The sequence below is a fragment of the Macaca mulatta genome, chromosome 4 (assembly GCF_049350105.2).
Source record: "Macaca mulatta isolate MMU2019108-1 chromosome 4, T2T-MMU8v2.0, whole genome shotgun sequence".
In the NCBI taxonomy this organism is placed as follows: Eukaryota; Metazoa; Chordata; class Mammalia; order Primates; family Cercopithecidae; genus Macaca; species Macaca mulatta.
The window spans coordinates 76,919,677-76,933,837 of NC_133409.1; the positions used below are offsets into that span (position 1 = coordinate 76,919,677).

General features: G+C 49.1%; 1 protein-coding gene across 2 annotated transcripts in view; it reads left to right on the forward strand.

Moving 5' to 3' along the window:
* Positions 1–14,161, forward strand: part of SYNJ2 (synaptojanin 2) — a 119,978-nt gene that overhangs the window by 67,717 nt on the left and 38,100 nt on the right. For both annotated transcript variants that reach the window (XM_015137056.3, XM_015137058.3), the window contains exons 6-8: positions 5,759–5,820; positions 10,402–10,498; positions 13,085–13,257. In XM_015137056.3, coding sequence (XP_014992542.2) covers positions 5,759–5,820; positions 10,402–10,498; positions 13,085–13,257 — 332 coding nt within the window. The remainder of the gene's footprint in view (positions 1–5,758; positions 5,821–10,401; positions 10,499–13,084; positions 13,258–14,161) is intronic.

A 14,161-nucleotide genomic window follows, 5' to 3' on the forward strand; every position in this document is an offset into this window, starting at 1 on the left:
TTCTGCCTGTGGCTTCTGACACTCAGTAACCTCAGGACTAGGTGACGCCAGAGAAGGTGGACGCTGGTCAGTGTCGGAGCGGGACAGAGGAGAGGAAGGATATGAGGCCCAAGAAACCCAGATGAAAGGGATGCATGGGGTGATGGGGGAAGGGTGAGCTCCGGACAGAACGTGAGGCCCAGCTCCCCCTCCACTTTTGCCCAAGGCCTCACTGTGTTGCCTTTCCTCCTGCTTAAAAGAAGCAGCTTTGGGTCATGACTCAGGGAGAGGCAGTTAGACAAGTCCAGTAATAGAGCTTGTTTAGGGGATGGAGGGACTCAGCCTGAGGCCCTGAGCTCAAGGAAGCAGCTGTGGCAAGCTGAGCCTGGTCACAGTGTCCCTGAGGCTCTGCAGGTGTGGACGTGCCTCTGCTGGTGTGCATGCAGCTCTGCAGGTATGGACATGGCTCTGCAGGTGTATATGCAGCTCTGCAGGTGGGGACATGCCTCTGCCCGTATGCACGTGGCTCTGCAGGTATGGACACAGCTCTGCAAGTGTGGACACAGCTCTGCAGGTGTGCACACGGCCCCTGGAGCTGTCTTCTTTGTTATACCTTCTACCCCTTCATGGGCATTTGCATCCTGAGCCGAAAGGGAACGTAACAAATCCAGAAATAAGTCAAAATCAGAGCTGCTCAAACTTCAGTGTGTGTGCGTAGGAATCTCCTGGAGGCCCTGTTAAAACACAGATTCCTGGCCCCACCCCGGAGAGTCTGGCTCAGCAGATCTGGGGTGGGCCCAGGACTTTGCATTTCTAACAAGCACCCAGAGGAGGTCCAACGACCATACTTTGAGAACCACTGGCCTAGACTTACAGATCCTTTCTTCCCATTTCCTGCTCTGGTCATTCACCTAGGGGTGGTGCTCCTGACTTCTTAGTGCTCCGAGGTAGAAAAGTTTGTTGTCAGCAGTGATATTGGACTAGCCACTGAGGGGATATTGACCATGCCTGTGACAGTTGGGCCCAGCCCTGTCCACACAGAATGGTTGTCTAAGTCCAGGATGAAAGACAGGCCCGAGGCCTCAGAAAAGATGTGCTGCAGCCCCTGTCCAGGCTGTGCCTTCTGCTGTGGGCAGCTGATTCCAGGGCGTGCCATCTGCTTGCCACGTTCCCTGAGTCCTCAATGATGTGGTTGAGGGGACCCCATCATAGGCAGGCACCTCATTCCACTGTGCTTTGCTGCCTGCTCCCTGGACTCAAGGGCGTAGTTTCTGTCAAATTAATTTGCACTTGTGCAGACTTGTTAGGAACTTTGAAGTGCTTCTGGGTCTTTCCATGGGGGTCCTGGTTAAGTGTCATCACCCAGGGCAGGGGATTCAGCGTCTCCCATCCCTTTCCTGCCTTTCCACGATACTCAAAGGCATGATGACTCAGAGGGTGCTCAGTAACTGAGGAATGGACTGCTGACTGATAATGCAGTTTATATGTTAACAGGGGAGCTATAGAGCCTGAGGATTGGACACTGCTAGGTCCAGTCATCTGTGTGACAGTTTCTGCCTAATTAAAAGAAGAGGCTTTGGGTTATGACTCAGGGAGAGGCCATTAGACATGTCCAGTAATAGAACTTGTCACGAAGGAGAGCCAGGCTCCTCAGCCCTGGCCTGCCGAGCTTGTATTCTTGTCTCACTGTGCTCCCATGGGAATGATCCTACAAACAGCTGCCACTCATCCCTGAAGCCAGGGGAGATTTCCTGTGATGACTGACAGACGACACAGCCCCTTTCTTGGGTTTCAGCCCTTGGTGACCTCTCAGAGGGTAGCTGAGGGGTACACAGACCCGCCGACTTCCCTCTGGGTGCAGGATGGAGCACGCCTCTCGGCAGTGTGGCCGTGAAAGTTTTCAAATTCTCTGAGATTTCCTCAACCAGGTGTTGATGGCCATTGGGATAAAGCACAGAGGCAACACAGGCAGCAAAATGACGGGGTTTGGGGTGAGCCTTTCTTAGGAGCGCCCATTAGCCAACGGCCAAGATGCCTCATTTTGCACTCATTTTGCCTGTGACCAAAGTGTCTTAGGACCAAAAGGGATTTGGGACTTTGTTGAATTGTTTATATAGAAAAACCTTGGCCGGGAGCGGTGGCTCAAGCCTGTAATCCTAGCACTTTGGGAGGCCGAGACCATCCTGGCTAACACGGTGAAACCCCGTCTCTATTAAAAAATACAAAAAACTAGCCGGGCGAGGTGGCGGGTGCCTGTAGTCCCAGCTACTCAGGAGGCTGAGGCAGGAGAATGGTGTGAACCTGGGAGGCGGAGCTTGCAGTGAGCTGAGATCCGGCCACTGCACTCCAGCCTGGGCGACAGAGCGAGACTCCGTCTCAAAAAAAAAAAAAAAAAAAAAAAAAACCTGGCCAGGCACAATGGCTCATGCCTTTATCTCAGTACTTTGAGAGGCCGAGGTGGGTGGATCACTTGAGCCCGGAGTTCAAGACCAACTTGGGCAACATGGTGAAACCCCATCTCTACAAAAAACACACATACACACACACACACAAAATAGCCAGGTATTGTGGTGTGCACTTGTAGTCCCAGCTACTTGGGAGGCTGAGATGGGAGGATAATTTGAACCTGGGAGGTTGAGGCTGCAGTGAGCTGTGATTGTACCACTGCACTCCAGCCTGGGCAACAGAGTAAGACCCTGTCTCAAAGAAAAAAAAAGAAGAAGAAGAAAATCTCTAAATCTATTGAGGAATCTCTAAATCTATTGCTGAGAAACCAGTTCTCTAGATGGGTGCTTTTCTTGAGTCTGCAATGGGGCAGTTGTATCATCTGTAGTGGTGAGTTATAAAATGATATATGAAGCATGATAATAGCTGTATCTCATGACACAGATAAACCTGATGGCACTGCTTTTACAACACTCAAACGGAAGCAAAACTAAAGAGTGCATTTTCACCAACTTATTCTTGAAATAATTTCAGAGCTACAGAAAAAGTTTAAGAACAAGAGGGAGCTCCCATATGTCCTTCACCCAGATTCACTCAATTTTAACCTTTTGCCACACACATGTTGTTATTTTTGAACCATTTGAGAGTAGGTTGCATATATCACGTCGGTGTTAGTCCGTTTGCCTTGCTGTAAAGGAATATCTGAGGCTGGGTATTATCAAGGAAAGAGGTTTATTTGGTTCATGGTTCTGCAGGCTATACAGGAAGCATGGTGCCAGCATCTGCTTCTGGGGAGGGCCTCAGGAAGCTTACAGTCATGATGGAAGAGGAAGGGAAGCCAGTGTGTCATATGATGAGGGAGGGAGCAAGGAAAGGGAGGTTGCGGGCTCCTTTAAACAACCAGCTCTCCTGTGAACTAGCAAAAAACTCATTCATTACCATGGGGTTGTCACCAAGCCATTCATGAGGGATCTGCCCTTATGATCCAAACACCTCCCACCACACCCCACCTCCAACCCTGAAGGTCACGTTTTAATGTGAGATTTGGAAGGGACACACATCCAAACCATATCAGTGTCTCTTTACTTAAGTGCAAAATATACTGTCCTACATTACCATAGTATAGGTACACATTTGGGAAATTTAACATTGATGAAGTACTTCATTCTCATCTGCAGGCAATATTCCAAATTGATCACTTGTCTCAATGATGTCCTTTGAAGCACCTTTCCTCCCTTGAGTCCAGCATCACATACTGCATTTTATTGCCATGTCTCTAGTCTTTAATCTGCATCTGTTCCTTGGCTTTCTGTCTTTCAAAGCATTAATGTTTTTGGAGAATGCAAGCCTTCTTTTCCTTTAAATTGAGAGTCCCTACCTTTAGGTTTTCCTAGTGTTTCATTATAATCACATTCAGTGTATGGATCCCTGGCCAGCATACTGCCTACATGATGCTGTGTCCTTCTCAGGGTACCTGGTCTGGAGGCACACGGTGTCCATCTGCCCCTCATTAGTGATGTTAATTTTGGTCACCCAGTCAAGGTGCTATTCAGTTTCTCCACTTATGGTTAATATGTTTTCCCTTTCAACTAATCAGCAATCTATGGGAGACACTTTGAGACCGTGCTAGTATCATGCTTCTCATTAAACTTTCCCTTAAGATTTATCATCAACAGATAACTTTTGCTGAACAATTATTTACTATGACAGCTGTAAAATGATGATTTTAAAAAATTATTTCCTCCAAATTTATCACTTGGTATCCTACTATAGAGCCCTCTCTTGTTCCCCATTCACCCACCTACACACCCACCCACCTGCACACTGATTCACCCATCTGTCACCCATTAACCCATCCATTTGTCCACCCATCCACCCATCATCCACCTATCTATCCACCCATCCACCTACTTGTCTACCCACCATCCACCCGTCCCTCTATCCAGCCAGTCATCCAGCCAGCCAGCCATCCAGTGACCCAGCCATCAATCCACCCAGCCATCCACCCATCCACCCACCCACTCACCCCCTTACCTATCCATCTTTCATCTGCCCATTCACTCACCCATCCATCCATCCTCACATTCACCTATCCATCCACCCAGCTATCTATCTACTGATGCGTCCACTCATCCATCCATCTACCCATCCATCCTCTTACCCACCTTTCTATCCATCCACTGATCCATCCATCCATCCCCATTCATCCATCCATGTATCCATTCAGTCACCCATCCATCCATCCATCCATCCATCCTCCCATTCATCCATCCACCCAGTATCCATCCATTCAGCCATCCACCCATTCATCTATCCATCCATCTATCCATCCACTCACTCACCCACCTACCCATCCACTCAGCTATTCATTCATCCATCCATCCATCCATCCATCCATCCACTCAGCTATTCATCCACCCACCCATCTGTCCATCCATCCATCCATCCTCCCATTCATCCTCCCATTCATCCATCCACCCAGTATCCATCCATTCAGCCATCCACCCATCCATCCATCCATCCATCCATCCATCCACTCAGCTATTCATCCACCCACCCATCTGTCCATCCATCCACCCATCTGTCCATCCATCCATCCATCCATCCATCCATCCATCCATCCATCCACCCACTCAGCTATTCATCCACCTACCCATCTGTCCATCCATCCATCCATCTATTCATCCGTCTAGTTATCATCAGTATGGATTCATGGATTTCTATTTTCTTCATCAGGTTATAATCCATTACTGTCCTCGTATAGTTTGATGTTCAAATTGCCCCAGATTTGGCCAGTGAAAGCCCCGTTTAAGCTGGCTCCAGTGACTATATTTTAAATGTTTTTTTAAACTAAGTTGAGTATTAAATAAATAGTTCTATTAATAAATAATAAGGCAAATTTTATAATTAGGATGACTCAGATTTTAGGGCGAAATTAGTGTCCCTGAAGGCATGAAGGAGGCTGAAAAGCAGTTTCTGTCTCCCTAGTTGGCTTCCCTGACCTCTGTGCTATCAGAGAGCTTAGGATCTGACATCTGCCTCATAATCTTACCCTGAATCTTCTGTCTGTGGAAGAATTGCAGCAGACATGGTCATTTTGCAGTTAGGACTGGGCAGCAGCAAAGTCAGACTCGAGGTGCCTAGACCTGAGTTTGGAGCACTGTTAGCGGAATCCAGAGAGCTCAGCCTTCCTGAGCCCTGAAGAGACCACAGAGGTGGCCTAGTGGGTGCCGCATGCAGCCTGGCTGACAGTAAGAAGGAGAATGGGAAAAACCACTGCCTCCTTGCTTTGCAAAGCAGGAAGAATCACTATTGTTACTTCTCTTTGCTTTAGGTTGGCTCCCATCATCTGAGACTCCACAGAGGCCTGGAAGCCAACGCCCCTGCTTTCGACAGGTAGGGATTGTCTGACACCATCCGAGCCTGTCATTGTCATCCTTAGACGTCATCCTCCCATCAGACACAAGGGATAGGGTGCGACGGGAAAGAGAGGACCCTGAACCCTGAATCTAAATCTGCTTTCTTTTTGGTCCTTTATGCAAGAAGGGAGATTACAAAATGGGATTTTTACTTGTTCTCAGGTTTCCTGAAGGTAAATTAATGAATGTTCAGGTGGCACTTTATAATTATTTTATCTTATCAGTTTCTTGCAATGAGGCTTCATCTCTATGCCCTGGTTAATAAGGGATAATCTAAATTATAGGATATTTGAAGCTGTTTGTTTTTTGTTTTAAAATAATATAGAATAAATAAGTATAGAAAAGTATAAAGTGAAAAATAAAAGTACCTTAACTCCCAGTTACCACTCTCAGAGATTTTATATTAGTAGTTTTTTACATGTCATTCTAGAAAACAATTTTGGCATTATATATATATTTAAATACACAAATTGGATCATAACACATGACTGTTTTGCAGCTTGCTTAAGAAAAGCTGAGCTATTTGTAATATGTATTTGAAATAATAGCTTCTTAAAAGATTTGCTTATTTAGGCTGGGCACGGTGGCTCAAGCCTGTAATCCCTGCACTTTGGGAGGCCGAGACAGGCGGATCACGAGGTCAGGAGATTGAGACCATCCTGGCTAATATGGTGAAACCCCGTCTCTACTAAAAAATACAAAAAACTAGCCGGGCGCGGTGGCGGGCGCCTGTAGTCCCAGCTACTCGGGAGGCTGAGGCAGGAGAATGGCATAAACCCGGGAGGCGGAGCTTGCAGTGAGCTGAGATCTGGCCACTGCACTCCAGCCTGGGCAACAGAGAGAGACTCTGTCTCAAAAAAAAAAAAGAAAGAAAGAAAAAAAAATTTGCTTATTTAATCTAAGTACTCAATATTTTAAAATTGTCTTAGTGAATATAGTAAAAATTCTCGAAAGTAATGTTTTAAGTGTTTGGCTCATTCTACCTGAAGCTTTATTGAGACTTTAAGTTTGCTTTCATACTCTCGTTAAACATAATGCTGGTCGCATGAGCCCACATGTGACCCCCTGATTAGCATGTTACATATAATGGGCTTTTTCTGTAAAGAGATATTTAATCAAGTATAGATAAGACCATTGCCTTTTCCAGAACATTTTTAGTATGTCCTAAGCATTCTACATACGGAGTTCTTTCAGTTGACATTCATCTATACTAAATTGTCTTAGGAAATAGTGAACATGAAACTGAAAATGAAATTCTACCTGGCTGAACTCTGTGGCTCAGATTTTAGGGGGTTGCCTGGGTGACAAAGTGAGACTCCATCTCAAAACAAAACATACGAACAAAAAACAAAAATTCTACCTGAAGCTGACACAAAACAAGAGGGAAGGGTCATGCTGGGTTCACTTCAAAAACCCTCCTATATTTAGGAGCTTTCTTAAAAAATACATAGATCTAGTTGAAGCACATTTGCATAGACTGTAGATTTTGCAGAATCCTTGTAATGCGTGGTGTGTGAGATGCACGTACCACAGAGAATGAGACCCCTGTCTTCTCACAAGCACGCCAGAGGCTGCCTTGCCCCTTGGAAAGCATTCGTAAATCTAGGGGTACACTTAGATCTCTTCTGCAAATTACAGGACAAGTTTCTGAAAGGGTGAGTCTTTCTACAGGCAGCTACTGTGTCCAGGAAGTGTCTTCTGTAATGCTTCTTACCCACGACACTGGACTGGAGGCAGGAGCCCTCCCATTCCCTTGCAGGAGCTGCTGCTTTCATGTTCATTGCTGACTATGTTCCCCTCATTTGAGATGACATTTGGAAATAAGGTGACGTGTCTGCCTAGTGGCCGCGGTGGGGCACCGTGTGGGTCCCCCTGAAAGCAGGCTGCCCAGGTCCCCGATGATGTCCCTGGACTGGCATGTGCGTTGTCCTGGGTGCTTCCCAATTCTCTTCTCTGGGACATCACTGTGCCCTCAAGAGTTGTGCGGTTCTCTGATGGATTTCATCGAGAGTAAATCCTTTCTTTCCCCTGTAAAACCTTCACATGGATAGTTTTTCTCCCCGGAGGATGCTTGTTTTCCTTTGCCTGAGCCGCATGGGTGCCCATTAGCCGAGGCTGTCTCTTGCCACTTTGCTCTACGTGCTCCATATCTGAGGAGGGCTGTTGGCAGCAGGCCTTTGGCTGCAGCAGGGTCTTGTCATCTCTGTGTGGTGATGAGTCTCTGTGGAAGGGTTAACCTTTCACGGGGCAGTGCCTGAGTCTCCACTCGCAGGACAGTGAAGCCCTTCTTCCCCGCCCCACTCTGCGGGCGGCTGCTGTGCACATCAGGGTGTGCTGAACTCTTGGTCCCTCCCTGAAGATGAGAAGGATGCTTCCAAATGGAAATCTGATTCCTTAGTGTCCCGAAAAACTCCTGTTTTCCAAGTAGCTTCCCATGACAGTAACCCATGGGCAGGGGAAGTGAAAAAAAAAGGCCTCAGTGCTCAGGGTGACCCAGGAAGAAGCCTGCATGCTGCCGACCTTGCTGCCGGTGCCAGCGCTCCCTTATCCCCTGGGTGCCAGCGCTCCCTTATCCCCTGGGTGCCAGCGCTCCCTTATCCCCTGGGTGCCAGCGCTCCCTTATCCCCTGGGTGCCAGCGCTCCCTTATCCCCTGGGTGCCAGCACTCCCTTATGCCCTGGGTCAGCGGGGCCTCTCAGCTCATCAATAACGAGCATTTTACAATAAAGGAAAGAAGAACCAGCTCCCACACACCAAGCACTGTCTTTGTCACTTTCACTAGTCTTTTTAGTCCTCCTAGCCATTCTCTGCAGGAGGGGAAGTAGCCCTGCTCTGTAGTTGAAGGAGCCAGCTCAGAGGGGATGAATCATTTGATCAGGGGAGTTTGGGGTTGGTGACAGCATAGAGTAATGATGAGGAATAGTGAGTAATAATGAGTAACAGCAGTTTCTCTGGCCCTGGGCTTTGGAACCAATTGAGAAGAAGGGGCAGGAATGAGACAGGCAGCGATCAGAAATGGGCCTTGTTTCTGAGGAGCCACATTGTGGGATGTGGCTTGGATGTGTGGCCAAGGTGGGCTCCCTCACCAGGGGCAGAGCCTGCACATGTCAGAGCCAGGCCTGGGATGCAGCTTCTCTGGGCAGACCGACCCGAAAGAAAGTCCACAAGGGCTGAGCCACACACAGCCCCGCCCCAGGGCCGCCTGGAGCTCCACATGGAGACGGGAGCCCGGGAGGGTGCTCACCCTTAACTTAGGCCAGCGAATCAGCAGGTGAGCCTAACTTCAAACCACCCACTTCAAAATCCATATTCTTTCCACTACTGTCCCTTAAAATTAGTAAAAGAATGTTTTCTCTTATCGGGTAAGGAAAAAAAATGATTTTTTTCATGATCATTATTAGCTCTTTAAAAAATTCCACTCATAAACATGTCATTATAGAAATTTGGGAAAGAGAAAGATGTTTAAAGGAGAAAAGAACAGAAATCATATAAAATTCCACCACTTGTGACATCATGTGTTTTCTTCCAGTGTTTTTTCTATATTTAGGCCTAAAGATTGCACCATTAAATAATAATTTGACGTCTGCTTTTTGCATTGTATCATTTCCCTGTGTTTTGTTTAAGGCACTACATTTCAACATGTTTACACTTGAAATGTAAGGTTACTTTAAAAAGCTGGTGATCATGGATAAATATTGGAATCTCCCCCTAATATTCCAACATACATATTTAGAAAGTAGCTTCTAATACAAGGAATATTTCCCAAAGCCTGCAAGTTGTTTTATCTCCTTGTTGTGGTTTAGCATAATGAAATACAGCACTTAGATTGAAAACAGGATGCTGAGTTGAGAGCTCTCCTGCCAGTTGTTCTAGTTTTGAGAAAGATGGGTACCAAGCAAGATAAGAAATTCATTTCACACATGTGCACATTGCCTGTATAAGACTCTAGGCCAGGCGCAGTGGCTCATGCCTATAATCCCAACACTTTGGGAGGCTGAGGTGGGAAGATTGCTTGCAGCCAGGAGTTCGAGACCAGCCTGAGCAACATAGCAAGACCCTGTCTCTATGAAAAATAAATAAGTAAAAATTAGCCAGATGTGGTGACATGCACCTATAGTCCCTACTACTTGAGAGGCTGAGGTGGGAGGATTGCTTGAGCCCAGGAGTTTGAGGCAGCAGTGAACTATGATCACGCCACTGCACTTTAGCCTGGACAACAGACTGAGATCCTACCTCAGAAACAAAACTGTTGATGGAAGGTCAGGATAGGTGTTCTAGATTTAACGGGAGATGCTTTATAGAAAGACCAGCATACCCTTTGTCTTATTCCAAACTCATGTAGAAGTCTACACTAGCTAGTCATAATGGCAGCTGGGAGGGACAGGTTCTCTCCACCCAGGCTCATTTTCCACGCTTTGGGCCATGGGGACTAGCTGGTCCTGGACTCTGGCACTAAAAGCATGACTCCTTCTGCCCCGTCTTCCCTTGAGGGGCAGAACAGGGCAGAGTCGGCACCTGTGCCTGTGCCCAGCATCACGCCCACCCCACTGACTTTGCAGGCACATGGTGCTTCTGAAGGAGCAGTACGGGCAGCAGGTGGTCGTGAACCTTCTGGGAAGCAGAGGCGGAGAGGAGGTGCTCAACAGAGCCTTCAAGGTAAGACCTGGTTGTCCCCTCCACGGCTGGGCTGGGCGGCGGGTGGCCATGGTGGAGCCTTGAGCCTGGAGGTGGCTCCTGCAGGGACTGGAGCTGAAGCCCAACCCTTCTTCATTTCCTGAGGCTTCCCCAGTGTTCCGACCAGTGAACACGGCAGTGCTCGGTGACTCGGGCCCTGATACAGTTTGAGTGTAATGTCTTTTTTTTTTTTTTTTTTTTTAAGACGGAGTTTCACTCTTGTTACCCAGGCTGGAGTGCAGTGGCGCAATCTCAGCTCACTGCAACCTCCGCCTCCCAGGTCCAAGTGATTCTCCTGCCTCGGCCTCCTGAGCAGCTGGGATTACAGGCGCCTGCCATCACACCAGGCTAATTTTTGTATTTTTAGTAGAGACGGGGTTTTACCATGTTGGTCAGGCTGGTCAAGAACTTCTAACCTCAGGTGATCCACCCGCCTCAGCCTCCCAAAGTACTGGGATTACAGGCGTGAGCCACTGCGCCCGGCCCAGTGAATGTAATTTCTGTGAGCTGATGATTGGGAGAATTTGCTCAGTCAAAACAGAGCATTTCCTGTCCCCAGCCATGTGTCCCTTACCCTCCCCGTGGGGCTTTGAGGGCTTCTGACCTCTCAAGGAGTCCCTCTCAGTCCAGCTCAGGAGCAGGCAGGCCTCCTCTTCTGCCCTGGCTGGTCCTGGATGAGCTCCCCCAGCCCCACAGGGCACCTGACCTCAGGGCTCAGGAGCAGGAGCCTCTTGGCTTTCCCCTGCTTGCCCGCTGGCCTTCAAATTTCCCCTTCTTCCTTGGACCTGCTCCTGCTGGGCTCCCGTGGGCTCCTTCAGGGTTCCCTAGGGGATTTTCCTGGCGAACCTGGAGAGAGATCCTGGGCAGGGTCACAGAGCCATGGGAGCAAGAGACTCCGCCCACCTGGCCAGGGTCTATCCCTGTGCATGGATCCCAGGCCTCCAGCCCCTGCCCCCTGCTCCCCAGGCACAAGACGTTCTAGAATGAACCATGGAGGTTTCTGGTTCCTTTACCAGCCTCCATGTCCCCTGCCTCATACAGGAAAACTCTCGTTTAAAGCTCAAGAATATCCCTTACAGAGAGAGCTCGAAGTCACCTCACTGGGTGTGAGGGCGATCTCTGAGCCTTTCCCTCTGCTTAGAAATGCCACATGCTCATGCTCAGAGCAGGCACTTCCTGGTTGCCAATTTTATTTGGCCAGACCTGCTTTTCCTGTTTGGTTTGTTGCTATTAGCAACAAGCTCCAGAAGTGTCTCCCTTCCCACCCATCTTGGCAGTGATGCTGGCTGCTAATTTGAAGGAAGAAGGAAAAAAAAAAAGAAAGCCAAAAAATAAGAATAATAATAAGAACCCCAAGTCTTTTCCCCCTATGCCTTGAGTTGTGGCCCCTCCCATCAGTGGGTGAAGTGCCCGGTACTGGTGAGGGCGGGAGATGGCAGCCACCTCATACAGGGAAGGGTGGGCTCCTGGCCAGGTAGGGAGGGGTACTCTAGCTGGAGACCTGGGTCATGGCCCTGCCTGGGATGGTCCTCAGCCACATCAGTTCGGCCCAGACCAAGGTTGGCGGCCCGGCAGCCTGCCCAGGGCCCAGTGGCCATCAGTCCTGCTAGATGAAGCCCTGGCTCCAGAATGCATGGCACTGAGCCACCAGGCACTGTTGGGCTCCTCCAGCTTCTTGCTCACAGCGAGACTTGCTGGACGATGGCAGCATTGCATTGATTTATGCTCAGGCCTATCACAGGTGGTCACATTGAGTCAGACCAGATGACCCCCAAGTCCTTCTAGTCCTTCCAAGTCACTAGGACCTCTGGCTGGGCAGAGGCTGGACTGGCCTGACCTGAAGCCGCAAGGGCATGGGTACAGGGTGTGAGAGGCCTGGAAGCCAGGTGGCCTGGGTAGGCGGACAGTTTGTCCTTTATCACGGGGCTCTCTGGGGAGAAAGCCAGTGAGCTGCCAGGCTAGGGAAGCCTCATATGGAAGGGAGGGCTCTTAAGGACATCGTGGTGTCATCAGCAGCCCCTTGCCCTGCTTCCCATCTGTCCCCACCTTCACTCTGGCTCCCTGACCATTCTGAAATAGCATCGGGATGTGGGACCCACCTAGGCCACTTCAGCTGGAGACTTGGTCTCTTCAGAGCACAGCCACCAGAGGCTGGTATGCAGCAGGCTGGGGCCAGTTACCAGGGCAACGGGGAGCTGGATTATGAGCTCTGCAGCCTGCTGCAGCCCTGCTATCTCTGAGGGCCTGGGCCACCTGAAGAACAGAGCAGTCCTTCCTCACCTGTGCCATCCGGGGAGCCCTGCAGCAGTATGATCTCCCCAGGGGACCACACCTGCTCTGGCTTCTTTTGTCCAAGGGGAACCTTCTGCCCTTTCGCAGGCAAGATGCTCTGTGTGGGTTTTGTCCCCCCAGGACCTTTGTCCTGTGCTTCCCTTTCAGGGTTAACTGCCTGGTCCATTGTGAGCTTCCAGCTAAAGCATGTCCTGCGGCAAGTGCTATGCAAGGAACTTGTCCTCCTTGTCCTTCCTTCCCTCTGCTCCCCTCACCGCCCTCCCCTCCTCTTTTCAGAAGCTGCTCTGGGCTTCTTGCCACGCAGGCGACACGCCTATGATCAATTTTGACTTCCATCAGTTTGCCAAAGGCGGGAAGCTAGAGAAATTGGAGACCCTCTTGAGGCCACAGTTAAAGCTGCACTGGGAGGACTTTGATGTGTTCACGAAGGGGGAGAACGTCAGTCCACGGTGAGGCTCGCTGCACACTGCACCACGTCTTCTGCTGGGGGGGAAGCGTCAGTCCACAGTGAGGCTCGCTGCGTGCCGCGCCTTCTGCTGGGTGAGGTGGCAGAGGGGCTGCACCATAGAGGACATAGAGGACATGTGCCCTGTGAGGGGCGGCTTCCTTCCCTCCCCACTCAGCTACCCTTGCGGTTTCCTGGGTCATAAGCTTGGCGACATTGGGAATCTTGGGTTCCAGCTTCTCCGCTCCCTTCCCACAATAGGAGACAGGCTTTTGAATTTCTCAAGGAGATGTTGAGGCATGGTTTTCTGTCAAAAGAAATGAACTTATAAAGGGGACTGCATTTAACCATGGAGCTCCACGCTGGGACACAGGCCTGTGAGAGTGAGGGCCACAGTCCCAGTGGGATGGCTGGCATAAACTTAGATTGCTCAAGGAGACCAGGGTATGGACTGCCCTGTTCAGAACAGAGGAGGAAAACGAAGTCCAGTTCCCTCAGGTCACATGCAGGGGGTCCTCATTATTTGCAGATTTCATATTGGCTAATTTACCTATTCCTTAAAACTTATTTGTAACCTCAAAATCAGTACTCAAAGCATTTTTCCTGGACATTCAGAGACGTGTACAGAGCAGTGACAATTTGAGTCACATGTACATGCTTCCAGCTGAGATCAAACAAGGTGATACTCTGTCTTCTTATTTCAGCCCTCGTATGTAAACAAGTGTCCTTTTTGAGATTTAGTACTGTTTTTCACATTTGTGGGGTCTTTGTTAGGGGCCCCTCTTTGTTCGGGGATCTCATGGTTTAGTATGGCCCCAAGCGTTGTGCTGAAGAACTGTCTAGTACTTCTGAGCACAAGAAGGTGGTGGTGTGCTTTATGGAGAAAATGCACATTAAGATAAGCTTTG